The sequence below is a fragment of the Delphinapterus leucas genome, chromosome 3 (genome assembly GCF_059928025.1).
Source record: "Delphinapterus leucas isolate spDelLeu-1000000601 "Yukka" chromosome 3, BTC_Dleu_Yukka2, whole genome shotgun sequence".
NCBI classification, from domain to species: domain Eukaryota; kingdom Metazoa; phylum Chordata; class Mammalia; order Artiodactyla; family Monodontidae; genus Delphinapterus; species Delphinapterus leucas.
The window spans coordinates 50792113-50809920 of record NC_143131.1 but is presented as its reverse complement, the minus strand read 5'-3'; the positions used below and the strand labels follow the sequence as shown (position 1 = coordinate 50809920).

Here is a 17808-nt window from a genome sequence, read left to right as displayed (position 1 = left end):
ATGGACATATACACACTAACAAACGTAGTAAGGTAGATAGCTAGGGGGAAGCAGCCGCAAGGCACAGGGATATTAGCTCGGTGCTTTGTGACAGCCTGGAGGGGTGGGATAGGGAGAGTGGGAGGGAGGGAGACGCAAGAGGGAAGACATATGGGAACATATGTATATGTATAACTGATTCACTTTGTTATAAAGCAGAAACTAACACACCATTGTAAAGCAATTATACCCCAATAAAGATGTTTAAAAAAAATAATAATAATAATAGTGAGGCTTCACTTTAGACATGGTGAACTTGAGAAACCTGTGGGAAAATCTGTATGGAATGGTCTTATTTCCACACACATAACACTCTATACAGTCCACTTTCTAGGGAAGGTATTGCAGTTGTGACCTAAAAGTCAGAGTTCAAATTATGACTATTTCCATAATGAAGAAGGTTCTTTCATAATGATCAGAATCCTACCAAACATTTTGATCAGCAGCACTGCTTTCACTTCTAAACAAGATTTTGAAAAATGCATCTAACGATTTCAGTGGTAATACACAATTTTGTATATTTTAAGTGAAATGCACGTATAGCCAGATGGCCAAACATGTCCAAGAAGGAAATAACACTAAAGACAACTAAAGCAATAACAGGTAGTTTATTAAAAGGTAATTTACAGATATTGAGAGAATTTAAATCATAAGTTACTCTTCTTGGGGGGAATCATTATGTTCTCAGGGATTTTAACATGTTTGATATGTTCTAATCCACTTAGTTTAGTTTTGTTTTGATGCTCAAACTGCCCCATTATTAGGCAGTGGGAGCCTAATTCAAGTTGACTCTTGCATCCTTTTGAGAAAATCCCACCTTCTCTTCCTTCTGGCACAAGGAGAGGTCCCCAGTTTATGTTGTGTCTCTCTTGCCCGAGCTCTGGAGTCAACCAGCAGGACACAGTATTTACAGACCATAATCTAGGTTCTAAGGTGCTCATTGCCACTGGATTGACACTGCTTCTAGGTCTTTGCTTACCCAGATTTAGGAAATTTATTTTTCTCTTCCTGAGAGGTATATACCAATAATTCACCAAATTCAATTTAAGACTATAGCATTTTATATAACTTCTTTAATAGTTCCATCCTTCTTCCCTTATATTGAAAAATCCCAGATTCTAATAACCTTAACTTATTTGCTTCTAACTGCTATGTACAAAAATGTCCACATATGTACATATGGGTTTCAAAATAATAATACCAATATTACTGATAACAATAACAATACTGAAAGCAATTTATAATTTCCTTATGTTTCTTTTTGTTCTAACGTTATATCCCACCAGGGAGGTACATGTAAAATACTATTACTTGAAATATTCTCAGACGATTTATGCCACCAACATAATAATAGTTAGATTCAAATGTTTCCCTTTTTTTATGTTTAGAACTGCTTTTACTTTATTATTTTAAATCATGTGAAACATCTCTATGGCTTCAAACCCTAAAGTACAAAACATACATCCTGAAAGATCTAGCTTGCATTCTCTGTCCCTCTTTCCCCTACATAACTACTTTTCTTAATTTGGTTTATTTTTCCATTGCTATCTATGCTGCACTCTTTAAATACAAGAAAACTCTAAACACTGTTCCTTGCTTAACTCTAAAACTGTATACAGAGGTCATCTTCATTCCTTTCTAAGGCTGCACAGTACTCCTCTGTGTGGCTGAATAAGGTGCAGTACCGCCTATCATCCAATCACCTATTAATATTTTTATCAGCATTTTGCTATTACAAATAGAACTTCTTAACTTTACTTTCAATCCACCCCCTTTCTGAATATACCTGAAATAGTTTAGAAACAGACTATGTTTTTATAATATAATCCCTGTGAAAAATGTAGGCTTTTAGTTTGTGCCTTACACTCAAACAATTTTTTTGATTTAGGCTGACATTGCATACAAAGTGGTTAAGATCACGGATGCTTAAGGCAGAATGCCTATGTTTATAACATGGCTCCAATACTTACTAGTTGTGTGACCTTGGACAAGGTATTTATCTTTTTGTGATTTAATTTCTCATCTGTAAAAATGGGGAAAAGAACAGTACCACTGTCACAGGTTTATGTGAGGATTAAATGAACTCTATGCTATGTGCTTAGAAATGTGTATCATATAGTAAATGCTAGTATTAGCTATAATTATTACAGAATAAATTATACCTTAAAAATACGCGTGCCATCTTAAATAAAGCTTATCACAGTGAATAAAACCAACATGGCTCACTACTGCTTAATAAGACCATGATAAAAAAGATAATTTCTAAACTCAAGTTGGTATGTATACATATGGATAAATTTCAAATTTAAAAAAAAAGTTAAATTTGAGTATTTTTAGAATATAACTGTATTCATCTAGATAACTTGTTCCGAATCACAGAATACATTAAAGCCTATTTTTGCTCTGAAGGCAGGCATACTTGTCTCTCTATCCAATTTTTATAACATTGTAATTTTCTGCTTCAAAACAAAGAAGTTGCTTCCAGATACTGTCAGAAATTAGTATAACAGTTACACTTAGTCAAAAATATATTAAAAATGTGCATACTATATTAAGAAACAGTATCTGAGAGGTATTAAAAAATGGGAAAAAAATGAGCCAATATTAAAAACTATTATAACTTTATTGGAACTCTGAGAATAGGAAAATGCCAAAAATGTTGAGAGTTCTCTCAGCTTTCAAGTACAAGCATAAGAAAAACATTATCCTAAAATATTCTTTTATATTAAAAAAAGACGAATAATTTTTTCATGATAATTAGTATATTTCTAGTATTTAACATCCATTTAATAAACAATAAAATTCAGTTTCTGGGATTTCAAATCAAATGCAGAGGTTTAGCTACAGCAATGTTATATAAAAATACAGTCTTAAACACATTATATAATTCAAATATTCATATCCTATTTATGACCCCCTGGCTAGCATACTTAGAGAGAAACTGGTTTAATGTGTAACGCATGTTAAACGTTACAAATATTTCAATGTATATTTGGATGGTAACTGATTTGTGCTGAATCATTCAATCAAAAAATATTAGGCACAACTGGGAGACAAATAATGACATTACCTTCTCTCAGTTCAAGGAAAAAGGAGAAACAAATAGATTTCTTTCTAGTAAAACTGTAAGGGTAGTGCTGTACATTATATAAATTTGGAATTTTTCATAATAAAATTTTTAAAAGAGCATGTTATTTTGAAAAGAAAGAATTTAAAACAATTATTTTTAAAAAGCCAGCTGAGATAACATGGTTCTGGAAAAAGAGTAAAATTCTATCGCTGTGCAAATCATCTACTTAAGTTATAAAAAACTTAACTAATGTACTATTTTAAATAAACATTTATTTACAAAAGATGGTCAAAGGAAGAGTTCCCTGGTGGCCTGTTTTCCCCCAAAGGGAGATTAAATAATTAGATAACTATATAATTAGATAAAAATAGCCAACACTTGTATTAGCTGATTACATGTTAGGCAATGTTACAAGTGCTTTATACATATAAGGTCATATAATCCTCACCACAACCTAAGGAAGTACGTAACATTTTTATTCCCATTTTACAGACGGAAAGTGAGGAGCAGAGATTAACTGGGTCACCTCACACAGCTGTGAAGTAGCAGGGCTAATATTCTAACCCTAGCAGTTTTGCTTAAGTCACCTGCTAAGTTACACTAAGTCTAATTATTTTGTAAGAATATAATTTAAAACAAATAGTAAAAGAAAATAAATATTCTCCTTAGGACATATCCTAAAAACTTGCCTCATTTTTCAAATAAATTTCACAATCCCATTCCATATGACTCAGAAAAAGTTGTCTTTCAATAATTACTTTACTAATAATATTGCAGAAAAGCAGGAGGAAAAAAACACTTTCAATTCAAATTTTTTCTGGTAGGTGTTTATAAACATAAGAAACAACCTTTTTTCATCACTTAGAATTTATAGATTATAATTTGTCACAGGGATTTCAGATAATATATAGTTACAGATTATTAAAAATCATATAATACAACACCTTATATAATAAATAAGAGAATTTAAGTCCAAAATGTACTCAAGAATGTATAAGTAACAGAGCTGGGTGTACAAAACCAAGGCACAGGTCAAGGAGAGAATAACATTCCAAATGCAGTTATTATCTACTAAACTTAGGATCATGGAAAAGCTTACAGTCTAGTAAAGGAGAAAAAGATAAAACACACATATATTGAAAAATCTACAAAGGCAACATCAAAATGACACAACAATTTTCTCTCAAATTTCTATCACTCCCACATTGCCAATCAGTTATTCCTCAAACAGAATTAAGTCCAAAGTATCAATTCCTTATATCCCTACTTTCAGAGAAGAAATTATCTCCAAGGCAAAAGATGAAGCTGAGATTCTGTAAGACAGATGGAAGTTCCTCAACATAATTATATATTGCCACTATATCAGTTTGGTAAGGGCATAAATGCAATAAAAATTCACAAAAACAGTTTAGTAAACAACATGTCTAATGTTACTTGCTTGTAAGCTTTGGAGCTAGAACACTTTGAAATCGGTACAGGTGAGGATTGATAGACACATGGCAGTAGACTAGGCCTCCAGTGTCTGGGGTCTTGACAAGCCACACACACAGATTTCTGTTATTACTCCTTCAGAACCCACAAGCTTCTCAGTAACAAGGGCATACATTCCCATCCTTTACCCCCTACTCTAAAAAAGAAACTGAAGAACCTATGAAATTAAAACCAGAGAGTTCTGCTGTATTTTCACTCTATATTTATCCACTTCTTAGTTTATAACAATATTTTGGATTTAAGTTTCCATTGTGATTTCAAATATAAAACAGCAAATCAGAGAGTGTGAAAAATGTAATATGTTTGATAAACAACCTTTCTGGGAAAAATCAGAATTTACCGAAGTTCTTTTTATTTCAACTCTTGTTAAAAGCCTTTACTTTACAAGATTTCTCTTACAAAGTCTAAGACGACATTCTAATATAACTGAATCATTCTTAAATTTCAACCTAAACATCTGTAAGACAGAGTTCATTTAAAAATGAATACTGAGATGAATACTACTCAGTCCCCTCTCCCTCCTCAATAAGTGCAGACATACTAATCGTCCTGTAGTGCTCCTCTGCCTCATAGTGACAGGCATCAGGCAGCTCTGACAATCTTGTCTTTTTATCTGGAAACACCAAGGTCATATGCCAGTTTCTTACTCTCTTCACCTAACATTATATCTACAGCTTCAATCACTACCAGTCTTGCCAGCTCTCTTAAAAAACAAACTCTTGCCCCTTCTGCATATGCTCTAGACTTAAAATACCAATCTCCTGTATCATTCTGGCGCCATCTTCCTTTCTATTGGGTCACTTTCACCTACAAAATCTACTCAGATCAGATTTTCCTCACTGCCTCTCCACACACAAAAGCTATCTTTTTATTTTTTAACAGTAAATTCTTGTTATGGATTGACTTGTGCCCTGCCCCCTGCAAAAGATATGCTGAAGTCCTAATCCCAAGTACCTGTGAATGTGACCTTATGTGGAAATAGAGTCTTTGTAGATATAATTAAGATGAAGTTATTATGGTAGGCCCTTAATCCATTATGACTGGTGCCCTTATAAGAAGAGAAGACAAAGATACAAGGAGAATGTCATGTGACAATCGAGGCAGAGACTGGAGTGACGCATGTATAAGCCAAGGAAGCCAGAAATTGCTGGCCACCACCAGAAGCTAAGAGAAAGGCATGGAACAGATTCTCCCCTAGAGTCTTCAGAGAGAGTATGGCCCTGCCAACACCTTGATTTCAGACCTGTAGTTTCCAGAACTCTGTGAGAGAGATAATCACTATAAATATTATAAATTAGTTCCTGTTGTTTTAAGCCACCCAGGTTGTGATACTTTGTTATGGTAGCCCTAGGAACAAATATAGTTCTTAATAATATAATCATTTTCTCATCACTTTATAATTTAACACTTCAGTAATCTGGCATATGAACCCCTCCAATTTATAGACACTAAAGGTTTTAAATAACACCATTATCCCCACCCTCAACAAACAATTCTCACAGTATTCTCTCTGTTCTTATTTTTGTTCACTTCTCTGCAGCACTTAACGCTGTATTAATCTAATTCACCCCACTAGGATTGCCAGAATTAGCAAATAGAAGTACTATGTTTTATCTGGTAACCCTAACCCTACCAAACATTTAAGACCCAGGTCCCATCTCAACCCTTTCTCCCTGAAAAATGTTCTCTGCAAAATGCTGGGTTAGATGACCACATCTATACTCCCAGAGTAACATAAAGCCAATGGACAGCAATGGCTCACACTAGAAAGTGCTCATGAAAATCACCTAGGGAACTTTTTAAAAAGAAATACTAACATCTTATGTCCTACCCAAATTTTCAAAAAGTTCACCAGGTAATCTGAGATACCTCTAATCCAAAACAACATAACACACTAAATATGGGCTGACTGCTTACATGCCTCCTTCCCCCAAAAGAATGAATTACTCAAGAGCAGAAACTGTGGTTTTTCTATCATGTATGCCTACCAGAACACACTGAATACCAGTAACAGGGGTTGGCAAACAACGCCCTTGGGCCAAATCCGAACAACTATATGATTGTGTAAATAAAGCCTTTTTGGATACAGCCACAGTCATTAACTTACATACCATCTATGCCTGCTTTCAATCCACAACAAAACATATAAATAGTTGAGACAAAGACTGTATGGCCCACAAAACCTAAAACATTTACTAGCTGGTCCTTTACAGAAAAAGTTTGCTGACCCCTGACCTATATGGTGAATGACTGGATAATCAACAATGATAGTAAATGCAACCAATTTGAAAATCAAATTAACATGCATATTAACACAGATATCTGGAGCTTTATAGGTGTATACATGTGTATAATGTCCAAAGAACAGCACATAAAATAGTGTAATGCTTGAATAAGTGCCAACTGATGATTACCCTTATTGGCTATTATGAAAGTCTTTACTGCCTGCACAAACTTATACCCACTTAGTCCCCCAAAATGTACTACGGGTTGTTGCTATGATTATTGTGGTTAACACATTTCTTACAATGAACCTCTTTGGGCAAACACTTTTTCATTTCACTGGGAGGAAATCAAATTGTTTTTAGGATCTAAAGCAATGCCATAGTTTTCACACAAAAAAATGCTACTTGGTTAAGCTATAGTAACATTTCACCTAACCAGCTCTCATATCTGACTTAAAACATAGCTAAGAAATTAGAAACAAAAAAGAGATGCTTTTAACAAAGTACACCTCATAAAATCCATACAAAATATGTGTGACACCTACATGTGAAGATATATTCATATATACATTTATATTTAAATATATACATTTGATACTCCTTTATCTTTAATATATAGATATATAAACATACAACTCAGAGACTGTTGGTTCTTAATTATACATAATTATATACAATATATAAAGATAATATATAGTGATTCTATAAAGATATAATGCATAAAGATTAATAACTCAGAGCCCATGGGTTCTTTTTTTGTTTGTAAGTTTTTTTTTTAATTCAGGTATAATTGACATATAACACTATATTAGTTTCAGGTATACAATATAATGATTCAACATTGGTTCTTAGTTATACACAGTCCATAAAAACTTGGTACTCTAACTTCTAGAGCCGATCCAAATTAAAAGTACCAAATTATAGTGGGAATATTGTGTCCCAAAAGCAGGCTAACAAACTGGACAGGTGAGAAGTATCAGATGTCACCAGGCTTTGGATAATTTATAAAAGTTTTTAAAGCCTTGCTACACAAAGTGAAGTCTCAGGATGAGGGGGAGCTTTGAGTGGGGTCCCATCAGCAGAAAGTTAGTTAGAAATGTGGAATCTGCATTTTAACAACATCCTCAGGTGATCTATATGCACAAATTTGACACCCCTGGTCCAGAGGTATTAGACCAATTTAATACAGCTGAAAGAAAATATTCTGTCTAGAATTACTCTTCCCCTTCTTGCCCATCATCTAAACCCAAATGAAGGTCTAATTTCACAAAATACAGATGGAAAATGTACAATATTCATTAGAAAGATGACAGTACCTTTAGCACTTGAACTTGACCTTCTGTAGTAATTTCATTTAGCAGTTCACAAAAGGACTGACATAGACCTACTGCATATGTCTGAAATTCAATGAAAAGTCAAAATATACATATGAATATATCTGCAATATCAAAAAGGTATAAAATTAAATTGGGGACTCATTATAATCTATTTGAGAATTAGATACTAAAGCTCTAAGCATATAAAATTTCAATTAGAACTCTTTAGGAAAAGTTTAAGAAATAAAAATAGTTTATTGGTATTCTAATTTTTGTAGAAATATAAGGATATATTTACATGTAGAGCATATTTTTTATGTTAAATAACATAATTCATGAGACTACATCACATCTGCCCCACAGTAGGCAATGCTTATGACGTTTTCTCCCCTTAAAGTAATAAATCAATCTATTAAATTTTGAAAAGGTTTCAAAATAAGATTCCTGATTTCAAATAAGAAACAATCAAAATAATAACTATACAAATTTTTACAATGCAAAAACTACAACATACCTGTAAAAATTCTGTTGATGATAAAAAGATATAACCATTGATGATCTTAAAGCAGGTTCTGAGACTTTCTGAACTTAGTTCTGCCAAAATAATAATTTTTTTAAAAAGAAAAAATTAATTCATTGTTCAAAATCAGTTTAAATGAAGTGACTTATTTAAAGCTAAGTTACATGCCCTTCTTTACAAATCTTTTCTGAATGCTATTCAGATGGCTAGTATATAAATATCTATCTAAAAACTGGCATTAACCTGTAACTTAATGCTTTCCCATATACCTCCCACTAGTTAAAACAACTTAGAAAATACGAAGCTCCCTTTTCTTCCCTTTCAGAAAATAACTACATGATCCAACCTTGCATTTCAAACTAAATTTCTAGTACCAGCATGGCAAACGACATGCAACTGAATCATTTTACCATCATATTTTGATATCTGCTTAAATGGGTTCACTCAATAAGCATTTACTGAGTGTCTATTGTGCTGGCACTCAACATGCTACCCTACTTACGAAAAGAGTCCCTGTTATATTCCGAAAATTATACTGTGTTTAGATATTCTCAATTCTTGGGCTTTGTTCTTCAAATCCACTCCTCTATGAAAAACCTACACATAAAAAATCTTCTTTAAAATGTTATTACCAGAATAGTATAGGAAAAGGATATTGTTTTTAATTATTCTTTTTCAAGTGCAAAGCAGAAAACTTGTTAAAACTGAAAATGATCAAATGTTTATGCAGTGTTATTTTACATGTCTTATCACATACAATAATGATACAATAGAACACAGATTACAGATGTATATTAATTATACAGATCAAAACATGACCCCAAAATATCATCTATATCTAAAATCTTTCATTCTGTATTGCTACTATTTTAGAAATCGTATTCACTTGCAATAGGACAGATTAAAAAATGTTTCCTGGCAAAAGTGTAGGCCCTGGGTTCTTACCTAACTCATATCGTAGCAAAGTGAGAAGATATTCTATTCAGGTGAGAATTACCCATACACTTTCACAAGAAAATAACAATCCCACGCAAAGCTCAAAATGTGTTTTAAAGGCATTATTTTCTATACTTTAGGGATTTAACATATTAGTTTAAAATGAGAATGTAGAGGGGACAGAAACTAACCAACTTGTTACCATGCTAACAGAAGACATAAAAAGAAATAATAAAGGCTGTCACCTAAATATTTTTCACAACAGAAGTAAGACAAAATCTCAGGATAAAGGGGTAGGCCATTACATTGGATAAAGTTATTCTTATGAACAATTCACATGTCCTTTTCTCCTCAAGGAGCAAGTGCAGTCAAGTCTAAACTTGTGCACACTGTTTAACAGACCAACAATAGCAGACTGTTTGGCAACCACCGTTTTGGCAACCACCGTGATAAATAAGGCAGAGGGTCTACATTTAAGTGAGAACTTAGAATGGCTACATTCCAGGTATGTCAGTGAATATAATTTCTAAATCACTGCCATCTAAAATTTTATCAAGATCTATGATGAAGGAGACAATATTTAAGAAAGATTTATTTTAAAAACCATAGTACCAGGACTTCCCTGGTGGCTCAGTGGTTAAGAATCCGCCTGCCAATGCAGGAGACACGGGGTTGAGCCCTGGTCTGGGAAGATCTCACATGCCACGGAGCAACGAAGCCTACGCACCACAACTACTGAGCCTGCACTCTAGAGCCTATGAGCCACAACTGTTGAATCCTGTGCGCCTAGAGCCTGTGCTCTGCAACAAGAGAAGCCACCGCAATGAGAAGCCCACGCACCGCAACGAAGAGTAGCCCCTGCTCACCGCAACTAGAGAAAGCCTGCGTGCAGCAGTGAAGACCCAATGCAGCCAAAAATAAATAAATAAATTTATTTTAAAAAAAACAAACCTAAAAATAAAAACCATAGTACCCATCTCTTCTTACAGATATTTTAAAAGCTATTTCTAGATTAATTTATATAAGCAAATAAGCAATTAGGTCACTTCATACTGTTTTCCATGCCTCCATCATGCAAAGGACTTTTACTAAATTTCCTAAGGCATGCTATCATCAGCAAATATTAAATATCAATAGTAAAAAAAAGTCCTAAAAGTAATAAATTTATCTATTTTAAAGTATATTGAACATTGTTCATTATATCCCTGAGTTCCTAGTAAGACTCCGATAAAAAATTATTTTCTGGTTCTAGTATCAGGAAGAGCTGCCCATACAACAGATCTGTATTTATTTTCAGCCCTGTGAATAATTTAATTCAAATGTTCTCAACCATGGGCAATTTTGCCCCCTAGGGGACATCTGGCAATGTCTGGAAACTCTGGTTGTTAAAACCTAGCATCTAGTGGGTTGAGGCTAAAGATGCTATTAAGCTTCCTACAATGCTCTAAACAGTCCCTCACAAGAAAGAATTACATGGCCCAAAATGTCAACAATTTTGAAAATCCCTAACTTAAGTGATCAAGTTTTTCTTTCATAGACAGAGAGCTCTGATTCAAATCTGTAACCCATCAAAGTATCTAGTTATGCTGTGTGCACATATGATTTATATTTATTAGTCTAATTATATTTTATATTCCATTCCTCTCTGGTTTTCTCTATTCTTTGGCTCTTACTTTTAATTTCTACTTTCATGTTACATTTTACTTATTCTTTTTAATCATACTATTTAATGTTTATGTTTGGAAATGAAACTATAGTAGTTTCTTCTTTTATTTCAAATTCTGATAAAATATGAAGGCTAAAATGTGTAAAATAGCCTACATATCATCAAGATGTCAGGTGGGAAAAAGTTCCTTCCAAATTAGAAAAATTTTATTGGTCAAGGAACATTAGCTTGGCACTTACAACAACATGGACAACAGTCAGTCAGGTGTTCATCTTTTAAGTAATGAGAATACTGAGAAAATTAATACCATAAAAAAGATTTAAAGGATTTTAAAAATAAACCTTTAGAACTGAATTATTAGAATTAGTTATAGCCTATGGTTCTACTTAAAGTATCTCCAGTTCTACTTACATTTGGGGAAAAGGATATGAAATGAATTTTAGCCTTGGATTTATTCACACTTAATTAACATATCCTAAAAATCATTAACTTAAACACCAATATTGTTGGTTTTATGTGTTTTAAATGAAAATGAGAAACTACCAGCCAGCAGCTTTATTTCTACTTGGAAAAAATAATAGCTATCATATTCATTAAATAAATGTTTAAAATTCAAAAAATGTTTAAAATTCAAATGTTTAAAATTCAAAAAAATGTTTAAAAATCACTGAGGAAAAATGTTTTCACCTTTAAGAAAAGTGAGTATTCATTTCGATCTATATTCTTAAAAGATTAAAATAAATATCCTGGTTATATTTCAAAATAAATTTTAAAGCTCACCTGAAAGAATGTGTATGCAAAAAGCTACATATCAAACAATATTAATTAGTTGTGCAATACTCAAACAAAAATAAAGGTAATACTGATGTCGAGGTATACTAAACATTCACAGATATAATTTGTATACAAAATTTCTTCATATTATTAAGTTAACTAACAAATCCTACAGACCCAGTGGTTCAGTACTTTTTCTTTTAAAATAGCAATAATGTTGACAGTAATAGTAGTAATACATATAATTACAAAACACTTAAACGGTGCTTTCTATGTGCCAGACATTGTTCTAAACACATAAAAGTTCTTATTGATTTAAAGGACTATGCATCAACTACAAAGCTTTCTATGGTAAAACTGTACTTTAGTACCTACCTAAAACTACACTCAAAATAGTGGCACATGGTTATAGGAGGGTTAGTTATGTGCTTTTTTTTCAGTCTCTTCTTCCTGGCTACCAATCTTCTCTCCCACCACGTTGTAAAGGCCAGGCAGGCTGAATTCGGGGTGGAATACAGAGATGAAGTGAAATCACTTTGTGAAGTTACCCATATGTGAAAATGGCTGAATCCTGTTCATGACCAAGTTGATAATGGGCCTGGTCGAGGTTTCCATTCTCAGGGCAAGTTTTAAAGAAGCACTGTGGATTACCCAGAATGGTACTATATATGGTCTCCAAGTTAGGTAGACTAGAACTGGATGGCCTTCACTGAGAGTAAAAGAAAGTAAAAGGACTTTGCCTATTCTCTTTCTCTATGGTATCTTAGCTACAAAACTTTTCCTAGGAGACTAGCAATAAGTGACTGGTCTATTGCCACTGTCTTCATGTTTGAAAATTTCTTCCATAATTTTATGGGGATGCTAGATGATAAAACATCAAATGGCTTTTTATTAGAAAACAGATGGCATCTTGGTATTATCTGAGGTCTAATTTATTCTGAAGAATGAGGTAGAACAACAACAACAACAAAAAAATCAGAAAACACGAAGGATTAATCACATTATCTATAGCCCCCATGATCATCCAGCAAATGAAGACAGATGTTTTTTATTTTTATTTTTTTAATAAATTTATTTATTTTATTTAATTTTTGGCTGTGTTGAGTCTTCATTGCTACACACGGGCTTTCTCTAGTTGTGGCGAGTGGGGGCTACTCTTCGTTGCAGTGCGCAAGCTTCTCACTGCGGTGGCTTCTCTTGTTGTGGAGCATGGGCTCTAGGCATGCGGGCTTCAGTAGTTGTGGCACATGGGCTCAGTAGTTGCGGCTCGCAGGCTCTAAAGCGCAGGCTCAGTACTTGCGGCGCACGGGCTTAGTTGCTCTACAGCATGTGGTATCTTCCCAGACCAGGGCTCGAACCCGTGTCCCCTGCACTGGCAGGCGGATTCTTAACCATTGCGCCACCAGGGAAGCCCAACAGATGTTTTTTAATCAGCTATAATTATGTTTTAGTCCACACTTGTTGATTTTATCAAAGAATGTGTCTACCTTTCCGGTGCATCATTATACCTCAGTAATACTTTCCCTCTAATAAAACTGCTCACTACAAGTAAGTTCTCAGAAAAAATAATTTTGAGATATTGCCATAATAAGTATGCCTTTTTCCCTAGTTTTTTCCTACATGAATGCCCTCTCCTAACAATATTAAACTATTCAGTCAGTATACCCAAGTTCTAATGAAGGAATTAAAGATGCTTCATGGGTGAGTCTTAGAAAGTGGGAACTCTGAACGGAATAAATGTAAATAATTTTTACATTTTGTAAATAAACGATTTTTTAAAATGGTAGTAATCTGCAGACTGAAAAAGAAGCAAAGGGCCAGTAAATAGCACTGTATACAGTTCTTAAATACACAATGAGGTTTAAATGTGAATCTGCACTGGTAAAATCGCTCACAAAAATAACCCTGTGAACAAAATATTTTTTGTAAATTTAAGGTATTACATACTTGTGAATGGTAGCTGATATGTAGCAGACAAGTATTGGCTTTCTATGACTAAGTATCATCAGAATACATGTTCAGAAAAGAATCTAACCAGGTATCCATGGTGGCTAACAGAGACTAACAGCCTACTCCTAGCACAGTGGCCAGTTCTCTGGTGTCACATGCCAAAAGTGTTGCTTTAAAACATTAAGCTTCCTGATTTCAAGCTTCTACATAAGCAATACCTCAACAAATAATAAATGATTTTCTAATATTTAATAATCTTTATATTGGTGGTTCCTTAGCTAAATCAGAAATATGTACAGAGTTCATTTGTTAACAACTGACAACACAAAATCAATTTTCAATTAACTATAAGTAAATTTAGTGTTTGCTCTTTAATACGCAGAAATAACTCTAAAAAGTTATACTGTAGGAAAAAATCTAGGAATTATTAAAACACTACACAACTTATTTCTCAAAATCAAGGGCTTCAGTAAAAATGGAAGGTATGATTTATAGTCACCTATAATGCCCCAAATTATGGTTGCATTCAAAAACAGTGGTAATTTTATGCTTTAATACATACCTAGAAGTGGTGACATATTCTGAAATATACGAAGTAACTCTGGTGTAATACATGGGCTGTTTTCCAAAGTCACTAACCTAGGGAAAAAAACCAGACAATTAAATCACTTTCCATAACCATTAAAGCTATAACTATAAAAAGTACCAAAGATATCCAACTTGACCAGTAATCAAGAAAATATAAATTATAACCAAAACAAGGTACAATTTTACCCCCACCAGATCAGCAGAATTTTAAGTGTGACATACCATGTATTGTTAAAGCTATAAAAGTGGGAACTCTTGCATACTGCTAACAACAGTGCAAGTTGATATAATCACTTTGGGAAATAATTATTATCTGGTAATACTGAATATGTATATGTGTATACACCTATGACCTGGCACTATATCTAGGCAGAAATGTGCACAGGGCATAAGGTCTTATACATTTGCTCTAGGAGTCATGCACAAGAATGTTGCATTATTTGAACAACAAACAAAATGGCAAACGAGTAAATGAATTGTTACAGTCACACCATTAAGCTCTTCACTATGGATGAATCTCCAAACAGGAAGCAAAAAAAGTAAGTTAGAACACATATGATACAACTTATACAAAGTTAAAATATACTGTTTAGAGATACACGTGCATATGTGATTTTAAAAGCATTAAAACACAAGAAAGAAAACCAAGGAATGAAAACAAAAAAATCAGTACAGTGGGTTATTCCTGGCATGGATGCAGGAAGATTCAACAAACATGCCACACCATGGGCTTCACAGACATTCTTATTGTTGTATTTCTTACCCAGAGTATGGAAAATTGATTTTCATTTTATGTAAGTTATAAATAATTATAAACAATATGACCTCATATTATTTTGTGTCTATGAAATAATTCACAAATTTTAAATGACAAAATCAGGTAATCTGGGCAGGATATTACACAGGGAAAACCAGCTACCCCCAAAATGAAGTACTTCCAACATGCACAAGCAATGATGTCTTTGACACCTTAACTTGATCAACAGTAACAGGATTTTAAAGAGAAAGACGAATACCATATGATATCACTTATATGTGAAATCTAAAATATGGCACAAATGAACCTATATGCGAAGAGAAACAGACTCAGAGACATAGAGAACAGGCTCATGGTTGCCAAGGGGGAGGGGCGTGGGGGAGGGAAGGACTGGGAGTCTGGGGTTAGTAGATGCAAACTATTACATACAGAATGGATAAACAACAAGGTGCTATAGGGAACTATATTCAATATCCTGGGATAAACCATAATGGAAAAGAATATAAAAAAGAATGTACATGTGTGTATAACTGAGTCACTTTGGTGTACGGAAGAAATTAACGCAACATTGTAAATCAACTATACTTCAATAAAAAATAAATCTAAGAAACAGCAACAGGGGCTTCCCTGGTGGCGCAGTGGTTGAGAGTCCGCCTGCCGCGGCAGGGGACACGGGTTCGTGCCCCGGTCCGGGAAGAGCCCACATGCCACGGAGCGGCTGGGCCCGTGAGCCATGGCCGCTGAGCCTGCGCATCCGGAGACTGTGCTCCGCAACGGGAGAGGCCACAGCAGTGAGAGGCCCGCGTACCGCAAAAAAGCAAAAAAAAAAAACTGAATGGGATATTTTAATACATCAGGGTCAAGATGAAAAAGCAAAATAATGTGAACTAACAATCTACAAGTTAAAAAGAACAGATATACATGAAAGTCTGCATCTTTGATACTATCATTACTATTTATGTGAATATATTACAAAAGATACTATAAGAAGTCACTAAAATTCACATTAAGTTTAAAAAATTTTTACAGGTGGTATGTTATATTTACAATGCAATAAATCCAGGCCTGAACCATATATTTTAATATCAGCAAAAAAATAAACAATGTTGGGTCAAAGAACTCATGAAAAAAAAAATCACATTATCAGTCTGAAAAATTTTTCATTGTAAACAAGACCACAAACATCAGCTGGTACTGGTAAGCCCTACCAGTTCAAATTTCCATTCCCCAAGATAACTATTTTATACCTTTGTCCCCACAAACCTCTCTCATCTTATAAATACTCCCATTCCAGCCCATGACACTCAAGTAATGACTATACTTCATCATTCTACTACAATACAGAAACCTATCTTCCTGCCTCGAGTTAAAATGGACAAAATACCCCTGCTGCTATTTAAAGAAAAAAAAAAAATCAACCCCTTCCACTTATGCTGAATCCCATCCCTTCTTGCCTCCTTCAATTATCTCACTCTCTTGAGCCTCATCATACCTCTAGATCTTCATTCCCGCACTAGCCACTGTTAACGCAATTTCAACATCCTCTTCATAGTAAAAACTTTCAAACAAGCTGTCAATGCTCACAGTCTGTACTTACTTAACTCCAATTCATTCTTCAATCTACTCCAATTCTTCCTTCTGTTCTCACTACTCCACTGAAACCCCTCCTATCATCTCCATTCACTTCTCTGTACACCCCTACAAGGACAATCAGCAACATTTGACATAGTTAACCATTCCCTCTTTTAGGAAATATTCTCTCTTGGCTTGGTTTTCCTCCTATATCATCTCTGATGGCTCCTCATGTGACCTCAGAATGTATTTTCTTCAGGATTCTGCCCTGAGCACAAGGCTCTCTATCTGCCCTTTTCTTCCTAGGCAATCTCACCAATTCTCAGACTTTATAAATCATACACAACATGCTAACCACTTTACAAACAGTATCTCATGCTCACAACCACCACATAAGGGAGAAATTATTTTCCTCATTTTACAGAAGGCTCACAGAAAATGATTACAAACCTAATGCAGTGGTATACGTGGGATTGGCCACCTATATCTGCTTCCAAATACGACTTCTAACCCGTTAAGAAAATTATATTAAGAAGTGTGCACCCTGATTCTCTAAATAATCTTAGCTTCAATAAATTTGATAGATTTTTAAAATGTATCCTAATGATTTAATTTTGTTTACATATAACGAAAGGCTAGGAAAAAAGAAGTTACCATTAGTAGAGCAATGCACTTCTCATGCACTGTTCATATAATGCACTGTTCATGTAATCCCTAAAATATTTATATACCTCTCATTAACACATTAATATACTAAATCTGTAATTATATTGATAAGTATATGAGTCTGCCTCTTTATTATATTTTTAATCTTTATGATAGATATCATATACATATGGTTACAGAAAAGTATCTGTGTGCCAGAGATTAATGTTTTAATTTGTAATCTAGAGTAGAAGGTGGC

General features: G+C 34.0%; 1 protein-coding gene across 4 annotated transcripts in view; it reads right to left on the bottom strand.

Annotated features, from left to right (window-relative positions):
- Positions 1–17808, bottom strand: part of IPO11 (importin 11) — a 244936-nt gene that overhangs the window by 118023 nt on the left and 109105 nt on the right. For all 4 annotated transcript variants that reach the window (XM_022596725.3, XM_089908895.1, XM_022596734.3 and 1 more), the window contains 3 exons: positions 14550–14626; positions 8656–8735; positions 8142–8222 (listed from right to left, as the gene is read on the bottom strand). In XM_022596725.3, the coding sequence (XP_022452433.1) occupies positions 8142–8222; positions 8656–8735; positions 14550–14626 (238 nt within the window). The remainder of the gene's footprint in view (positions 1–8141; positions 8223–8655; positions 8736–14549; positions 14627–17808) is intronic.